Raw genomic sequence first — 17290 nt, forward strand, 5'->3', positions numbered from 1 at the left:
ACTTTTACGGTGTGTAAAGTGTTTGGATTCACCAAATCATGTAGATAAAGTTAATAAACCTGTGTTGAACTTCAATTTAAACTGCTTTTCTGTGACAATAACAGATTAAACAGAGTCTACAGCTTGCACACTGACCTGTGTCAGTGTGCAGTGGAAAACTAAATAAAATATCCTGATTGTTGTGGAGGTTTTAACACAGAGTGTAATAGAATAAATGGATCTGTTACAGTTAGGCATACTTCCGCCTTTTATTCTCATTTCATTTCCTTAAAAATTGATTCTTGACAATGAATGCAAAAGGAGCTAGTAAAATTTTGAAGGCCTTCAGAATGGTTAGAGGACTATTACTTAAGATCACTTAAAAAATATGGAAAAGTTTGGCTCCTTGGAAGCAAAATATAAATAAATGGAAGGTGGATCATAAAGAAATAGAGTGTTCATATTATGCTGAGTGTTCATCAGTGTTGGGGTTGCATATATATTTTGACAATATCAGTCAAAATGCTGAAAACTTTCGGTCAAATACAAAAAAACATTCCTTCTGTTACACGAATTATATGTAATGACAGCACACAACCACTGGAGGGAAGCAGACAAATAATCTATGTTGGCTTTTGGTTCAGCGTCTTCATTTTTCCACATCCTTAGAAAGAAGCGTAAAACAAATACAAGACTTGTTATTAACTCAGTCACAAATAAAATGTGAAACTCAGGGTAGGACGCCTGAGTTTGACTGCCCGAGAGGCTACTGAAACTAGACAGTATATTAGCCTGTTACCATGCTATCCTACATACTAATACTGTTTCCATGAGATTTAATTGTAGGGGAGGTTTTGTGTCATCATACCTGCTGACAGGTGTGTCTCGGTCTGTGGCATGACTGTGTTCATATTTCACAGAAAGACACAGAGATGACATCATCATTCAAGAAAACGTAAGCACGTGCAGTGCGAGTAGGCTGCTCCTGACTGAAAGTGGAGATAGCGACAATATAACTAGTTAACAAACATAAGTGGTCTCTGGTTTGTCATACCTTTAGGAGTGTGGATGCGCACTGTCTTTAGCCTCTACGACAAACCCAAGTCACTGACAGGGTGACGGTGTGGCCTTTTTTTACCCCACATTGTGTGAAAGTTGGTTTACATAATTAAGGTAATAAATTATTAATTTACCACAATAATCAATTTATCTTCATGTGTCTAAGGTTTCTATTAAAACGGAGCTTAACGCAGTCTTGCTAGTAGCTTCTTGAATAAGTGAGCAAGTGTGACCGAGTAAAAGCACGTGTGCGAGTTAGAACGAGCTTTGCAATTAGGAGGCATGAATTTCACGCCGCGTTGAACCAACTGTCCGGCTGACTGCGTCATCATGACGTCGCTCCATTGGGACCTAGCTCACACAATGAGATGTCAAACACACGGAAAACTGGCCTGCAGCAGCACACTGGACGGAGCACAGACTTCCAGCAGGGGCGAAAGACTTTGAAGCCACAGGGTGAGCCGTGAACACCTGTTTAATAAACTGTGAATGCCTTTTTGTGCTGATGGTATTTATTTATTTATTTTTGTATATGAGGCCTATTTAGTTTTATTTAATCCTAAGTTTTGCTGTTCTTATTTGTTGGACATATTTTCAGTAAGCTTGACCGCTTGTGTCACGTTTCAGGACATGAGATGAGGTGGTCACGCACTGTTTTACAGTCTCCATGATGTTGTGGTAATTTGCTTATGTGATGTATTTTTAAAATGGTACACTGCACTATAGCTGTTTAATTTGTGCTGTCCTAAGAATACCAGAAAGTGAATCCCGGGCATGATTGCAAGAAACATAAGGAGGGAGGTGTAGTATGTGCATGCTGGCGAGGGGAGGGGGGATGCAGTATTGATGTTTGGTGGTGCTTAGATGCTTTGATCTTCCCTTGAGACCCTGCTCCTTGCTCCTTCTAAAGCTCTGCCTCTGGTCACAGATATATGGGCAGGGATAGCAAGCCTAAAGCTACACAGACTCACTTTTTAATATTTACTTCTCTTATTGTGAAGGTCTGCTCTAACAGAAAGCACATCCTAACCAAGTCTTAACCTTTGGCAGGAATTACCTAAAGTCACGGCCTGCCAAATATGTCTCAATTTTCCACAAATGTCTTCACTTCCATAGCGTAAAAGTCTTAGTGATCATCGCAAAGTTACACACAACCACATCCTGCATATTAAATAAGGGTTTTGATTCATTTAAACGATCGTGTAGCTTTAAGTTCTTCAGCTTTTGCCATCTCCGTGTAACCTTATCTGCCCTCCTTCACTTCTTTTTCTTTGTATCCTGTGTTTATTTCTTCCCTCTTTCACTGCAGTCAACACAGAACAGCTGCTGTCTACTAGAGAGGAAGGAAGTAAAGCACTGGAAAGTCTACTCAGTGCACCAAATATGCAGTGCATGCGTGTGTGTATGTGTGTGTATGTGCATTTCTGGGTCTGATGTGTGCTTCTGGGGTTATGGATGCATAGCTGCCTAAATGTGGTAGGAAGCGCATCACTCATGCATAATTCATTTTATCCACCAAGGCCTGTGTCATGACATTGAGGTCATGATATCATGAAGGCTGTCCGAAACACTGACGAGCTGTCAAGTCACAAAACTTTTGACATGTGGGATGGAAATATCATGCTCAAGTATTTCTCTATTACAATCCACACATATTAGAGGAGATACTGCAATGGTTCAAGCTGCGCTGACCTTTCGTATTTCTTTCAGCTTATTGTAAATACTGCCATGAAGTGTCTGATATGTATAAATAAGAGCAAATTATTAAAAAAAAATGTCCATCAGCAGACATTAATCATACTTTATTTTAGCTAATTTCAATTACAAATTTGGAAGTAGTGTCACTTAAAAGTTGTATAATTCTTTCATTATTTTCTGAGATGTTCCCATATTTTTATTTCCAGTATAAAGAAGCTTATTTCTGTGAAGGTAATCTGGTTTTATTTAGAACAGTATTTGAACAAAAAGAAAAAAACCCCCACTTGATTTGGTTCAGCTGACAGTCTTACCAGCTGTGAGGGTATCATCAGCTTGAAGGAAAGCTGAAGGTTTATAAATGTCCTCATTGAAGTTCATACGAAACTGGCCATTATGTTTGATTCATGTGCAAAAATGGAAATGTATGCCCGAGCGTGATGCGGCACAAATCGTGGTGTCCATCACTCTACCTCGGAACAGGAGGTGACCAGAGTAATCAAGAGCAGCTGATCCCAAAAATGTTAAGTGGTGCATGGTCTGTTTGAAATTGGTGTATTGGTGTCCCTGAGGCAACATTACACTTGGCTTTTAAATGCCTCTCTTTTATTGACCCAGACATGACCCAGGCATTAAGGAGTTCTGCGTGTACATTTGTGGTCTGAGAGAGTGAGAGAAGGAAAGTGTGTGTGTGGACCTGTGTGTTCCTCTCAGTTTATCTTTCCTAGGATGGACAATCATTTTGGCTGAGCTATCTGAATCCCAGTGCGTTTGTTTGTCTATTTCTGTCTGTCTGGTCAGAAGGGAGGAATATTTTCCACTGTGAATGTAATCAGTTCTAAACAGTGACTCGCTTTAGACCGACGATACGGGCTTTTCACAATAAGCTCATAAGAGTTCAGGCTGCTTTCTGTTTTTTATACAAAATGCAACTCAAATCCTAACTGTGCATGACAGTACAGAAATGGGTTGAGGGGATTAGTTAGGCTTATAGCAGTCTGGAAGGGTCAGACTGATTAAATTGCTGAGAGACAAATACTGTTCATATTAGAAAAAATGTCAATAGTGTCATCATGCACACACCTCTGAGTGGATAATTTGGATATGGAGTAATCAGTGTAACCGTTTCTTCCTGGATTTCAAGCTACAAGTGCCCTCAGAAATATAAAAGTGAGCGAAAAAAACAAATTTTACACTAAACAAAGCTGCCACAAGAGGGTTATTTGTGTATTTATTCAATTCTTACAAGGTAGAAACCCATTTTTATAGAATAGTATTACAGTTCAGTATATAGAGTTTTTATAATGTGTTCACTGTAAATCTGGGCATTGTATATTTGACGAAAAAGAGCTTCAAACTAATTTATTGTTAATGGTATTCAGACCTCTGCTGACCCCAGTTTGGATGAGAATCATTAGGTTTACACACAATAGAGATTTTATGTATGTTGTGTCCTTTGGGGTTGTGTGCATGTGTGTGTGGGTGGGTGGGTGTGGGCAGCAGCTGGCAGACTAGGGGGTGGGTGTCCCTCTTTTATTCACATGGATGATGCATTAAATGTCATTTAGAAGGGCAGATTATGATAGCATTAAAGGGTGGAGCTTGTCTCGGTGTGAGCATGTGTGTTTGACTGCAGGCTGCTAAGCTGTGATCATTAAGCATGTGGAGAGGTGAGCATATGGAGACTGGAATAGACCATTTGACAGAACAAAAGACTGGCAGGGTGTCTGAGGTTTCGTGCTTTAGCCCACTCACTATTGTTAGTGTTTAATATTATTATCCTCTAGCTCACAAATCCCCTTTGTTCTCTCTGTTACAGTTTTTGACAGCATAAGCAATTGATCTTATGTCTTTAAACAGTGAGTTAGACTGATGGGTCTATATTTTAGAAAGTATATCTCCCTGGGGCTCAATAGCATTTGTCCTGTTACATGAGAATGGGACAGTGATACAAAGCCAGTGAAATAAACTGATTTTTTCATTTATTTTTTTTATTTGGTAGTAAAGAGATTAAAATGGCTAACCTAAAACACACAGTACCTTTAGTAATTAGATTTACTGTAAAACTTAGGATAGGTCTAACTCTATCAAGAAGCTTCAGCTCAGCAGTGGAAACAAAGTTAATGACTCTTCCATCTTTGGTCCTCCCAGGAAAAGCTGCTCTTTTGTTACCTAGCTGCACTGTAGAGGTATGCGCTGTCAATGTGGGAATGTTTATTAGCAGGATAATGAAAAGCATCTTGTTTTTATGTGCGATTCTGTTGTATGTGTTTAACGGCATACTATATGTGAAATATTAGCCTGTTTACTCCATTTGGTCTATTCATCTGAGATATCTACACTTTTTTCTTTTTCAGTCTTTTAGACCCTTTACGCCTACACTTTTCCATGCTGATTTTATATCCAACAGACTTGAGACTTTTTCTCACGCTTCAGCTTCCCTCCTCTGCTTTTAATGTTTGATAATTTTTCTTAAGAAGTAATCTTTTGACTGTGGCCTACGGTTGCTGTATCTAGCGCTGCCACAACCAGAATTATGAGTTGGCAAGATGTGCTGACTGCGTGTGTTTGGTCAAGGCCAAGAAAGGAATGGGATGAGTTATTAATTGAGCCACTACTATGTCAGTATAAATATAAAGTCAATATTGATCTGTCTGGGGTAGAATAAGGGGGCATGGACAAAAGCCAGCTCGGAATGAGACAAATTGCCGCTGTCTGGACATAAATAATGGAGGTACTGATAAATAAACAAGTGGGAATGAGTGTGCTGCACTTAGGAGCTATATCGCTTAAGTATATAAGAAAAAAGTTTATAACTATTTTCCAAAATGTGCTGAGATTATAGTATAGATTATGTAATTTAGTGCTCGGTTTGGTAAAGCTTGTTTGCTTAATTATTAGAGCGGCGGAAAGTTAATGCAGGTCACAGAAAACACTGTAGATTTAGAGATTTACAGATTTTTCCAAAAGCCATGGAATAACAGTGTTGCAGTTGTTAAACAACCATCACACACTGAGTTAAGGCGATCTTGACGTTATACAGTCGCCATTATTAAGTGACCCCTGAGCGACCTTTGCATTGATGCCTTTGGAATGAATTCCCTAGTCATGATACGGTTACACTGGTTCCACCTTAAATGAAGCTGCCTGCAGGACTGAGTCCATGTTCCCAAAATATCTGGATGAAAGATAAACTGTCCCCTCTCCTGTGCCTCTTCTCCCTCCCCTGATCATTTTCTCTGTGTGCAGTGCTCCCACTGTCTTTTCCTTAATCCTCCACTTTGCTCCCTTCTTCTCCCCTCTTGTTGCTCCCCCCCGACATCCCCCCGCCACCTGATTTTTTTTTCTGTTGTCCCCCTCCCATACCCCAATCTCACCCTTCATGTTATCTCCACTCGTTCACCCCTCTTCTGTGTTCGTCTCACTCCACCCATGGGTGATTTCCCCTCCTCTTTCTCCGCCCTCTTCCCTCTCATCCTAACCTATACCCGTTCTCCCTCTCGCCTCCCTCTTTCCCCTCCTCCACCTTTCCCCTCCCCTCTGTCATTAACTAGTATATAAGAGCATCACATCCCTCTGTACCTCTCTCACACACACAGTGTGTTTGCTGGGAAGGGGATATTTCAGGGGAAACTAGGAATTGCACAGTCCACCTGCCCGTGAAGGAATTATTTTCCTCTGGAATTTCCATTAAAGAGGTACAGCATTTACCTTCATATAATAACAGCAAGAAATATGCTACTACTAACATTTAGGTGTATAAAGGTCTTCTGGTAGTGTTTCCTGAAGGGAACCGTGCATATTTTAAGCTACTGAACAACTGCAGCATTCTCCAGTGTATGGTGGTTTAAAATAACATTCAGTGAAGCATTTAACTCTTTTTTGATTGTAAAAATCCATGTTTGATATCTTTTTTGTTTATTTTTACTTAAAATGTGTTTATTTTTTTACACCGAATAAGTCTAAAAAGGTAATTTTTGGACATAGTTATGAATTTAGTTGTGAACTGTTTGAAACAATTTTCTGAACAGTTTGTTAAACCGTTTTATGTATTTTCTTTATCTTTATTTATTTAATGTTTGGCAAATGTGTAATGTGCAAATGTTTCTGCACCAATAATAAAACATCATAGCTGTGAGGCATGGTAGAGGGAGCATCATGGATTTGGAGTGATGTGCTGCTCTAAATGGCCTGTAAGCAGAAATTTTACAGTTGCATTTGATGTCTGTGAAGGTTCTCAGTCATCCAGGTCATCGTAGTCTAAGGAGCCTGGAAAGAAAAGCGTCTGGACTTCTTTAAGTTGCTGACGTTTCACCTCTCAACGAGAAGCTTCTTCAGTTCTAGGGTCAAATGGTGGAGAGTCCCAGATTTAAGCCCTGTGGGAGTATCCCCCCACAAGGCACAATGGACCCCCTCATGATTCTCTACCTGCATATGATCTGAACCTTAGGAAATGCTCGAGTATCTATCTATCTATCCAGGTATCTATCTATCATTGCTGCACAATAACAAATCTTTTTGCTTGTCTTTCATATCTTTTCCCAGATCTTGGATCAAAATCTTACCCCTCATCAAAAGCTAGTGATATTTTCATTGTCACTTGATCTGCATAATATATTCTGGCCATCAGCATCACTTGTGAGCCAGATCAACACTGAACAAGGAGACCATGACCAGCAACTACAATGTCACTCTCATAGGTCCTGCCCCCTGGGGCTTCAGGCTGCAGGGAGGAAAAGACTTCAACATGCCCCTCACCATCTCGAGGGTAAGATTAAAGTGCCCATACACACATACATACACTTAAATGTGGATGACCAGGGTGATAAAACAGCATAGATTTATTTTATGACAACACAGGCACATACAGTCATTCATCTCAGAACTCTTGTGTTATTTGTACTATCAGCATGTCTTTACTACCTTTCTTCATTTCTGTACCCCTCTTGACTGAACCGCTCAGCCACACCCAAGACAGCTCAGCTAAATCATATGGCATCTGTCATGTATCGACCACACATGAAACCTTTTCTCGCTTTCTTTACATTCCACTTCACTTTGAGTGTCTGTATTGAAATTGCAGCAATCAAAGTTCTGGCACACAAGTCTTGGCATCAATCCCTCTGCGTGAACAAGTAACTTGATGGTCCCTTGGTTTCCCTGCCTTTCAGTGTCTACTCGTAATATTACCTCTTATTGCCCCCCTCCCGTCTCTTCTGTTCATTCACACATCAGCGTGGCCACATACACATATTCACAGAGTATGCTTTGCTCATTACTGTAACTGGATTGTGATCTTAAAAGATGCGAATCCTTCCTAATGTTGTTCAAGCTTCTGTTCTGATGTGCTACACTGTGCAGTGCCCTCAAACACACACATGTAGTGCATTTACGCACACAAAAGTCACACAAAAGTCACCAAAACTGGCAGGGTACAGACTTATAGCAACATGAGCCTGATGATGAATGGCTTACTAGGTTCTGTGCCAATCCCCTTTGGGGCCATTCTGGGTTGCCATGTTTGTGTTATTACTTTGGATGTGATACTTTTCCCACTAACTGAAGCCATGTGAATTTTTTAACCACGGTTTTGCGTGTGTATGTGTGTGTGTGTGTGTCTGAGAGTGCAGGCATGGACACAAAATGTTGGAAGACACTGTATGTAACTGAAAGGAAAAAACTGAAAGAATCAAGAAATAGAACATACAAATAGAAACAGACATCTTGTAAAATAGCAGCATTTTAAATTGTAAATATAATCTTGTATGAAATTAGTTCTTTTGTGTGGAGTTGGAGTTAAAAAATAATGCATAATGCATTGCAAACGCTGTATTCCAAAGAAACTGAAAGAAAAGATGAAGAAACTGTGATGCTGACATTGATTATTGAAGACTTGAAAATATGCAAGCAATAATTGACAACCCCCTTTGACCTTTACTCCAACATCACAGTGAAAGTTGTGTGATTTAACAATTTAAGATGCCTTGCGAGCTTGTTTTGTTATTTTCCTTCTTTTTAGATTGCTTAGATGTTGAGATTTCCTTAAAAAAGTGTGAAACAACTATTGTCTGAATCCTACAAATACCAATAAATCTTAAAAGATTTGAGAATACTCAAACTGACTCAAGTGGGCTCCTTATTTAGCTTTGTGTCTCTAAAAGCAGATAAATGCAGATTAGCAGAGATGAGATAGAGATGGGGGGTGGGGTATGTGAGGTGGTATTCAGTGCATGTAAATAATGCTACGCACAGTATACACAGGCTGAACTTGAAGAAGTGATGACAGGCAGTCAAACATATGTCACTCAGCAGGTCATCTATCTACATGTGCTTGTCTGACCCTTTGATTTGTATCATACCTCTCTATAACTTCCTGTTTGTTTTTCTCTCTTGTTATTTGAATCTATGCGCTTCCTAATTCACTTTGTTAGATGTTCTTATGTAACACGTATCTGACTCGACGTGGACATACAGTTTGTAGTCATTAGTTTTAGAATCCATGAAACTCTTAATCTAATCAGCTCTGTTAAACTGGGTCTATGACGATAAGGGCAGATGCTTCTGACCGCCTATTACTGACACATAAACATGTATACCAGTGCACACACATACTACTCTCTGCCAGTCTAACCATAGAGTTGGTTCTGAGAGGAGACCACAGAGTATGGGTTATTAGAGAATCCTGCGCAACTGCCAGACCACAGTTACTCTTGCAGCTGCTGTTGCTAAGCTCTATAAGCATGTGAATATACAGTTTGTTTAATTTATGGCACTCTGTAGATGTAAAAAGTACCAGTATTCAATAGTACCACCATTGCATCATGGCATGTATGTCTTGAGGTTTCTGCCCATTAGCTATTGTTTATGCAACTTGTCTTCACATCTTCTTATACCCTTTTTTTTTCTTTTGTAGTGTTTAAAATCTGTTTTATAAGGGACTGAGACTGATGGTGCTGCTCTGCTAAAGACCAGTAAAACACTTTACAATGGCTTCCCTTTTTGACATGTCTGGAGATTGTGAGAAGGAGGTTTAGATACATGCAGAAAGCGTGAAAACATGGGTTGCAGCATATTCCTCAAGTACATTTATGTGTAGCGTGCTGCACCTTTCCAATATTATTTATTTTCTAAATAATTGGCATACACTGTAATGCACAACTGGGCAGTATAAGCCTTATTTACAGTGTTGCTAATATGAATGCTTATCCTGTTATTTGAAATGGATTTCAGTAAGAGTGAAGGGTTGAGCCCACCGAGTATCTGTTTATATGCTTAAAGAGAGTAATGGAAGCTGTATCATTATGGTTACATGCCTGTTTATATAAGAACTGGACTATCTTGCTCTTTTGTATAGCAAACATTTGGATTTAGATATCTAATAGATAACTTGCTGAAAGGATTTTGGAGAAAATAGCTGGTGGAAAATCTCAAGCAAACCCAATTAAACCCATTTACTGGGAAATCCATTTACTTCTTTTATTGATGCGAAGAGACAGAAATACCCACCAACGGTACTATTCCCAGTTAAATTTACAACTCAGTGAATAAATATTTAAACCTTTCTGAGGGTAGTCCATTTACAGAATCCACTGCTAAAATAATTTAAGGGAAAGCAACCCAGGGGAGGAGATGCATTAAGCCTCTAAGAATAGATACATCATCTCACAGGTCTGCCCTCACAAACACACCCACTTAACAGGAAGACTGGTCACAGAGCTGTACCCCTATTTTAGGCTGTACTCACTGATTTTGTGGTGTCACAAAGACACAACAAATACAGAAGCAATGCTAGGATAGATTTTCCCTCCTTTTTTGTGAACACAATTTATACAGCAGTGTATTGTGTGTCGATTATCTCATTTTTATATTGTAGGTTTTTAGCAGAGTCTTCTTCTTTCCTGCACATTAGTGTGAAATGACTGGCAGTGTGGCATCTTTGTGTATATGCACTAGATAAACATAACAATCTGAAGAGTCTATAGTGCTGGCAAAACTCTACAAGGTGTAATATACTTGGTTTATTTATCATCATTTGTGCCAAATATATATATATATGTATATGTATGTTAGAAATATGTAACTGTATATGCCTGGTCTAACAGAGTGCATCCTTCTATCATAATGCTTAAATAGCGGGATTCTAGTTGTACAGTGAGTACATCAAAATAAGTAGACAGCCAATCTATAATAAAACCTTTTCATGGAAGAATGTAGTTCCTGGAATTGAATCAGTGATGGCTGCCTCCTGCTTCCCTAGAGATGCTTTTCAACAGGCGATGATAACAACTGACCACAGGGATGGGTCTATTTCAAAGACGTTTTAGTTCTATACATAGTTTCTGTCTTTCTTCCCTTCCTCCTATTCCTGATTTAATGTCTTCCTCCTACAGAACTTGTTCGTAAACTCACATCATCACCAGGGGCCTGCACTATGGAGAAAGTTCAACATACCCAAGATGTATTTTTGTTACCAAGCCGAACTGTCCTGGCTGATAAAGCAGAGCTGCAAATCTATATATAAGCATATTTATCTATCCATTAACATGAAAGTCAAACTGAATCAAAAATTTCTTACAAAAAAACTATTATTCTAAGCAAATGTGATAAATGGTAACTACAAAAAGATTTAAACAACACAAATATTGGAGTAAAAGCCAAGATGGAAAGTTGGCAAAAAGATGGTGATTGTGTAAACACTTAAGTTATTAAGACATAGCATTATCGAGAAACCTATCAGTTAATCACAATAAAACCAGTATTTTTATGTGATATAAAAGTGTAATGTCACAATATCAATGTTATATGAAGTATACATATGGTGTTGCACACCTCAGTGATGATTTAGTAAAAAGTGAGCTACTTTAACAACTTCCAATAAAGCAGAGAATTTGCAACAAATGGAGGAAAATTGTGCCAAACCACTTGGGGAAGAAAACACACAGTTGAGAACAACCAAGCTATGCAAGGTGGCAGTTTGGGATATGTGACCTAAAGGTAAACAAATGAATCAACTGAGCATCGATGGAGCACTTGCTAGTTAGACTCTAAAATGATAGGAAAAGCAAAACAATGGATGGAAATTACAGATTGCTTTACATGATGGTAAATAAAAGATTTAAGCAGTTGGTGGGGGGAAAAAAACACCCAAGACACAACGTCCCAGGTGGAAAATATTTTTCAGTTTCACTTTTATTATGTGACAATAACATAACAACATAATAATAATAATAATAAGTCTTCATGAGCCTGAAGAGTTATTATTATTATTATTGTTATTATTATTATTAATGATAATAATAATAATAATAAAATATTAAGCAGTTATGTTATACTTTAGCTTCAAATTTCCAGGGGAAGCACCACCTAGGCTACTTTTTTGCTTACATTTGACTTATGCTGGGTCACTATAATGATGCTACTAGCATCTTGTAGCAGTAGAGTCACAATTAGATAATCTGTAGCTCATTGGTAAAGAAGACTGGGAAGGAATCTCCATTTACTTACTTAGAAAGACAGCTATCTGCAAGCTGCAACCATCAATAAATAAGATGTTATTTAGTATTTTTTATGTAGCATTGGAAGTAAAAGACAGTGTGTGACAGTTTTAGCTTCATCCTTGCAGCTCCAACCTTGGCAGTGTTAAAAAATCCCAGGAGCCAGCATAGAACAATGAGGTAAGCTTTGAAAAACCCAAGGTTGAAACTGAAGTTACCTCAGTCTTTCCAAGCCTCACAAGCCTCTTGTCTTAACCCTGTAATGCTGAGATTTCTCATCTTAATCTTTCATACCAAACTTCACGAGCCTGTTGACAGCTCCTCCAAACGACTTAATAATGCTTAAATCTGTCTTAATCAAAACAATTCCCATGCTTCCCTCTGTGTATCTTAGCTAAATAGTCCCAGAGCCAGAATCAACAACTTATCATTTCCCCTCCATAAATCAGTCTGTCAGTATGTATGTGTTTGGGTGTGAGTTGGAAAATGCTATATTTGAAAACTGTTACACATTTGACTTTTCTGTAGTCCCAGCAGTGTGAGAATTAATCTTACTCTCATTAAAATTCATGAAATTTTATGTTTCCTGTCAATATTTGGCATTTGCTTATCGTGGCTTTTTATGATGTCACCAGTTATGATGTCACTTGTACCACATGCTTAAATGCGTTTCATGTCATGTTTAGAAAATATGCTCATCGTTCTTCTATGTTAGGATATTTGAATCTATTGCTGACCTTACAATAACATTTCTGACTTCACCAGTAATGGATTAACTTATTTCTTTGCCATGAAGTGGTAATGTATTACAATTTTTTTTCAAAACACTTTAATATTGCAAACAATAGACTGTTTAATAGACTAAGAGAAGACTTTTATGAGCCCTTAGAACAGCACAGCCAAATCATAACACACTGCAGTGAATCCACACAATGAAGGGACTAGAATAACCCATTGTAAAGTGTGGCTATAATGTGTTTTCCACAGTAGCTGCTAAACCCGTCATGTCTCCTTTGCCTTCCTCTCAGGATACTGACCACCTGACTGGATCATGTTTATTCAGATTAATATTGGTTGACTGTAAAGATTGACAGAAATAAAACTGAAATTGTTCTGGGTAATAAGTTCAAAAGAAGCAAAAGAAAACATCTGGTGTAACAGCAGTAGCTGTCTGTTCTCTTTGGCTTTTGTTAAGCTTTCCTTGGACAATGTACTGGGAACCTAGACCCTTAGTCTTTTCCTACATAGATTTATAGACTTGTTCTGCATGTCTTAGTGTACAAACACAATCTAAAGGTTAATATATTATACACTAAGCTGATCTGATGTTTTTCTGAGAAAAGAGTTATGTCCCAAAGCACCAACTCTGTCTCTCTTTGTGATTCATGTTACTTCCTAGTGCCTGATTCCCTCTTAATGACATGTGCGGCTGTGATTCTTGAAGCTCATGGGCTACCAAACAAGACGTCTCTATTCCCAGAACCCAGTTGATGCACACAACAATAAATGTTTTCCCAGATTTTATCAGATGTTGACTGTAGCAAACATATTAAACAAAATATATCTGTTATCCAAAATCAAGGTTTTTAGATTAATTGCAAAATAGCTAAAGAAGGGCCTCTTAACTATGAAATTTATATGGGACTAAATAAATCCACGCCTGGGTTCATATAGCTCACTTCCTGCCCTGTCAATGTCCTTTCTGCCATGACAGTCTTCCTAATGAGGCTGGTTGTAAAAGCTAGCTTATTCATGATTGGTTTAGCAAAGTGCAGCTTTATATTATATGGTTTTCATGGGTTCATAAATCCTCACTTCATTCCATGTAAATGTCCCCTAATATTTACAATGAAATTGATAAATATGACATATTTAATGCTTTCCAAGGAAGAATATTGTGTCCCACTGCCTGGGTTTTCCTGGTGTATACAGTGTTTTTTTAGCCTTACTCGTCTACTTCTACTAATTTTTTTACCCAGTTTACTTAAAAAGATATATCTTTTGGAGCTGTTGATCTGTCATATGTTGGATTGATCTATTAAACTATGTTGATGCAAGTGAAAACCCAGCTGGTATTTTGTTTATGTGAATAATTGGTACGGTGGGCCTGAGAGGTCAAACACACATTTTTCTATTTGCTTTTCTTCAGTTCCAGTCTCTCTGACCTCTTAGAGCCACTGGGCCATTACAAATTTCGGGGATCTACAGATGGCACTAAAGCACCAGTGTAAAACAAACCAATTTTTGCATTCTTTTAAGTATGAGCAAAGTCATGCTACAGTTGTAATTATGATAAAAACCTATAACAGTTTAATAATTTGGCTTCCACTTTTCTGTACATAACCAAATCAAAAGAACACAGCTGAATTTTAATAATACTCATGAACCCACATCAGTCAGCTTGTGTTAAATAGGGACGCTGCTTAATTGCAAGCACGACAGACCTCATATCCAAAGCTTGATATTTATTTATGTATAATGTGTTTTGTGGGTTTTGCCAGTGTGGCTGCACTACAGTTCGGTGGGAACTCAATCTGATATAACCTTGTCTATTCTACTTCTACTTGCAATTTTATAGTCTAATATTTGTGTGAAATATTTATACTTAATTCATTTTCAAGGGGTTATGTTGATGCTTATAGTAACGTGTATATTTCTATAGTTCAGTGATGTTGTGGCTTTAGATTCTTTTATCCGTCGCAATTTTCAGTGACTCGACTTCTAACCCCAGTGAGTGAGTTTGCCAGCACCAGACTGCAGCCAAATCAAGTCGAACCTAATACTCGTAACAGCTGACAAAGACCAGTGGATTTTGCCAGATGAATACCAGATTCCTTTTTATAAAATTTCAAGATCCTGCTGACAAACCTACATGATTTACTTTATTCAGGGCCATAAACTGCGAATGAAACATTGCCTCACAGTTTACTACGTGTTACTGATTGGGCCATACAAGTAGGCTGACATGATGGCTGACCTTGCACTTTATTAATCTTCCTCTTTCTTTGTGTAAACCTCTCTCTGTTTCTGTTTATGTGAATCTCTCATGGAGATATCTATTGCTATTACTCAGTCTGACTGCTCTTCACTTTTCTTGTGCTTAACAAACTTTTTCATTATTATTTTTCCTGTTTCCTGTGTTGTTAGATTCATATTTTTTGAAGGGTACAGTGTTTCATTCACTGCAGTGTAATGCATACTAAAAAATAAATTAATCAAATAATTTTTATATATTTAATTTTAGGAAAAATTCCAGCAGGAAAAATTATTAGCAATGCAACACATGCAAGTTTATGATTTGACTGGATGCCATAAGCTGAGGATATCCTGTTCCAAGTGAATTAAAACAATTAACTAAAGAAAGAGCAAACAGTAGCTGAATGTTAGCATTTATTGAGAAAATTGGAGAATTGAAAATACCTTGGTAGTAGTGCCTAAGTAGATTTCTGCAAATGTTGGTACAGTGGCATTTAAAGGAACATAACTGGCTGTAGAGTAATAGAAAAACTAGGATTTTAAGTTGTGCTGCTAAGTATTAGCAGAGAGTAGAGTGAATATTAAGCACTGATTCTTTTTGTTTTCATGCAGAAGTCTGATATAAACAGGCAGTGCAAAGGAAAAGATCTTCTTGACGTGGTAACACAACTAATCAAACTCTTGTTGCCCGTATACTTTTGTTGGAGGATATGCCAAACTTGCTGCTAAGTGGACTTTATGCACAAAAATATAAAAAAAAAAAACATACTGTCTCAACATGTGGTAATAAATATTGATAATAAATAAGTGGACATCAATAAAATAAAGAACTTTTAAAAACCCTTCAGTAAAAAATATATAGAGTGAAGGGTAATTTCTTGTCATGACATTAGTAAAAGATAACATAAGTTCCAGTACTGAAGCAGCAAAATTGAACTAAAATAGGTCAGTACTGAAGGCTTCCATATGGAAGCAGCTTTGTGTATGTTCGAGTTACAGAGTATTTGTGTCTCAAGCCCTCAGAGAGTGTGATGCGAACCATCTGCCTGTCATCTTTGTCACTACTTGTGCTGAAAGCAGGCATTGTTCAAAGCACTCAAAATGGTCAGTGTATGCTCAAAGCAGACAATGTTGCGGCACTCCAGTAAGCTTTTATTGCTATGTGTTGAAACCAGATTTTTTTAAGCACTTAAATCAGACAGCATATGTGTTGAAACCTGACATCGCTGGAAGCATAAGAGCAAGTTCGTAGGAGATGGCTTTTAGACACGGCATGTGTGTTTCTCATTGTTTTGGAACAGCGATGACACAAGTACTGACCCCTTTGCTTTTGCATGAATATTTAGTAAGGCAGCTGGATTTCACACACACAGTGCAAAGTCTTGAGCTGCCTCTCATTTCTTTATACTTTGCTAGGAAAATAGCAGCAACTTATTGAATCATGTTCAAAAATACCAATGTTTAACAGAGAAAACCCCAACAATCAGATGAGCCCCACAAGTAAGCACTTTAGCGACAGTGGGAAGAAAAAGCTCCCTTTTAAAAGGAAGAAACCTCTGGCAGAACCAGGCTCAAGGAGGGGCTGCCAACTGCTGTGGCTGGTTGGGGGTGAGGAGAAGAAGACAGGACAAAGATACACCGTGGAAGAGAGCCAGAGATTAATAATAACTAATTAAATGTAAAGTGGTGTTTAAATACATGAGTGAAAAAAGATGAGTGAAGAAGAAACACCCATTATGGGAGCATCCCAGCAATGTAGGCCAATTGCAGCTTAATTAAGGGAGGACTCTGGGTCACCTGATCCAGCCCTAGCTATATGCTTTATCAAAAAGGAAAGTTTTAAGCCTAATCTTGAAAGTAGAGAGTGTGTCTGTGTCCTGAATTGGCAGCTTCTTCCACAGAAGGGGGCCCTGGAAGCTAAAGAGTCTTCTTCCCATTTTACTCATGGTTTTCCAGTCTTATTGAAGGACATTCAAAGATCTATTGGCTGCCTTTTGTTACTTTCTCTATCAAGATGACCCCACACTGCTTCATTATTGTTCAGGTTGGGCTCTGGGGAGGCCAGTTCAATTCAGTTCAATTGTATT

At 38.2% G+C, this 17290-nt stretch overlaps 1 protein-coding gene across 6 annotated transcripts in view; it reads left to right on the forward strand.

The window, feature by feature from the left end:
- The first annotated feature begins 1366 nt into the window (after positions 1-1366).
- pdlim5a (PDZ and LIM domain 5a) overlaps positions 1367-17290 on the forward strand; it is an 82588-nt gene continuing 66664 nt past the window's right edge. For 5 of the 6 annotated variants that reach the window (XM_039620902.1, XM_039620903.1, XM_039620904.1 and 2 more), the window contains exons 1-2: positions 6341-6431; positions 7279-7501. In XM_039620902.1, the coding sequence (XP_039476836.1) occupies positions 7403-7501 (99 nt within the window). In that variant the 5' untranslated portion in view covers positions 6341-6431; positions 7279-7402. Of the gene's footprint in view, positions 1495-6340; positions 6432-7278; positions 7502-17290 lie in introns of those variants that run through there. The other variant, XM_039620901.1, reaches the window with a different exon arrangement.

The sequence above is a fragment of the Oreochromis aureus genome, linkage group 12 (genome assembly GCF_013358895.1).
Source record: "Oreochromis aureus strain Israel breed Guangdong linkage group 12, ZZ_aureus, whole genome shotgun sequence".
Classification (NCBI taxonomy): Eukaryota; Metazoa; Chordata; class Actinopteri; order Cichliformes; family Cichlidae; genus Oreochromis; species Oreochromis aureus.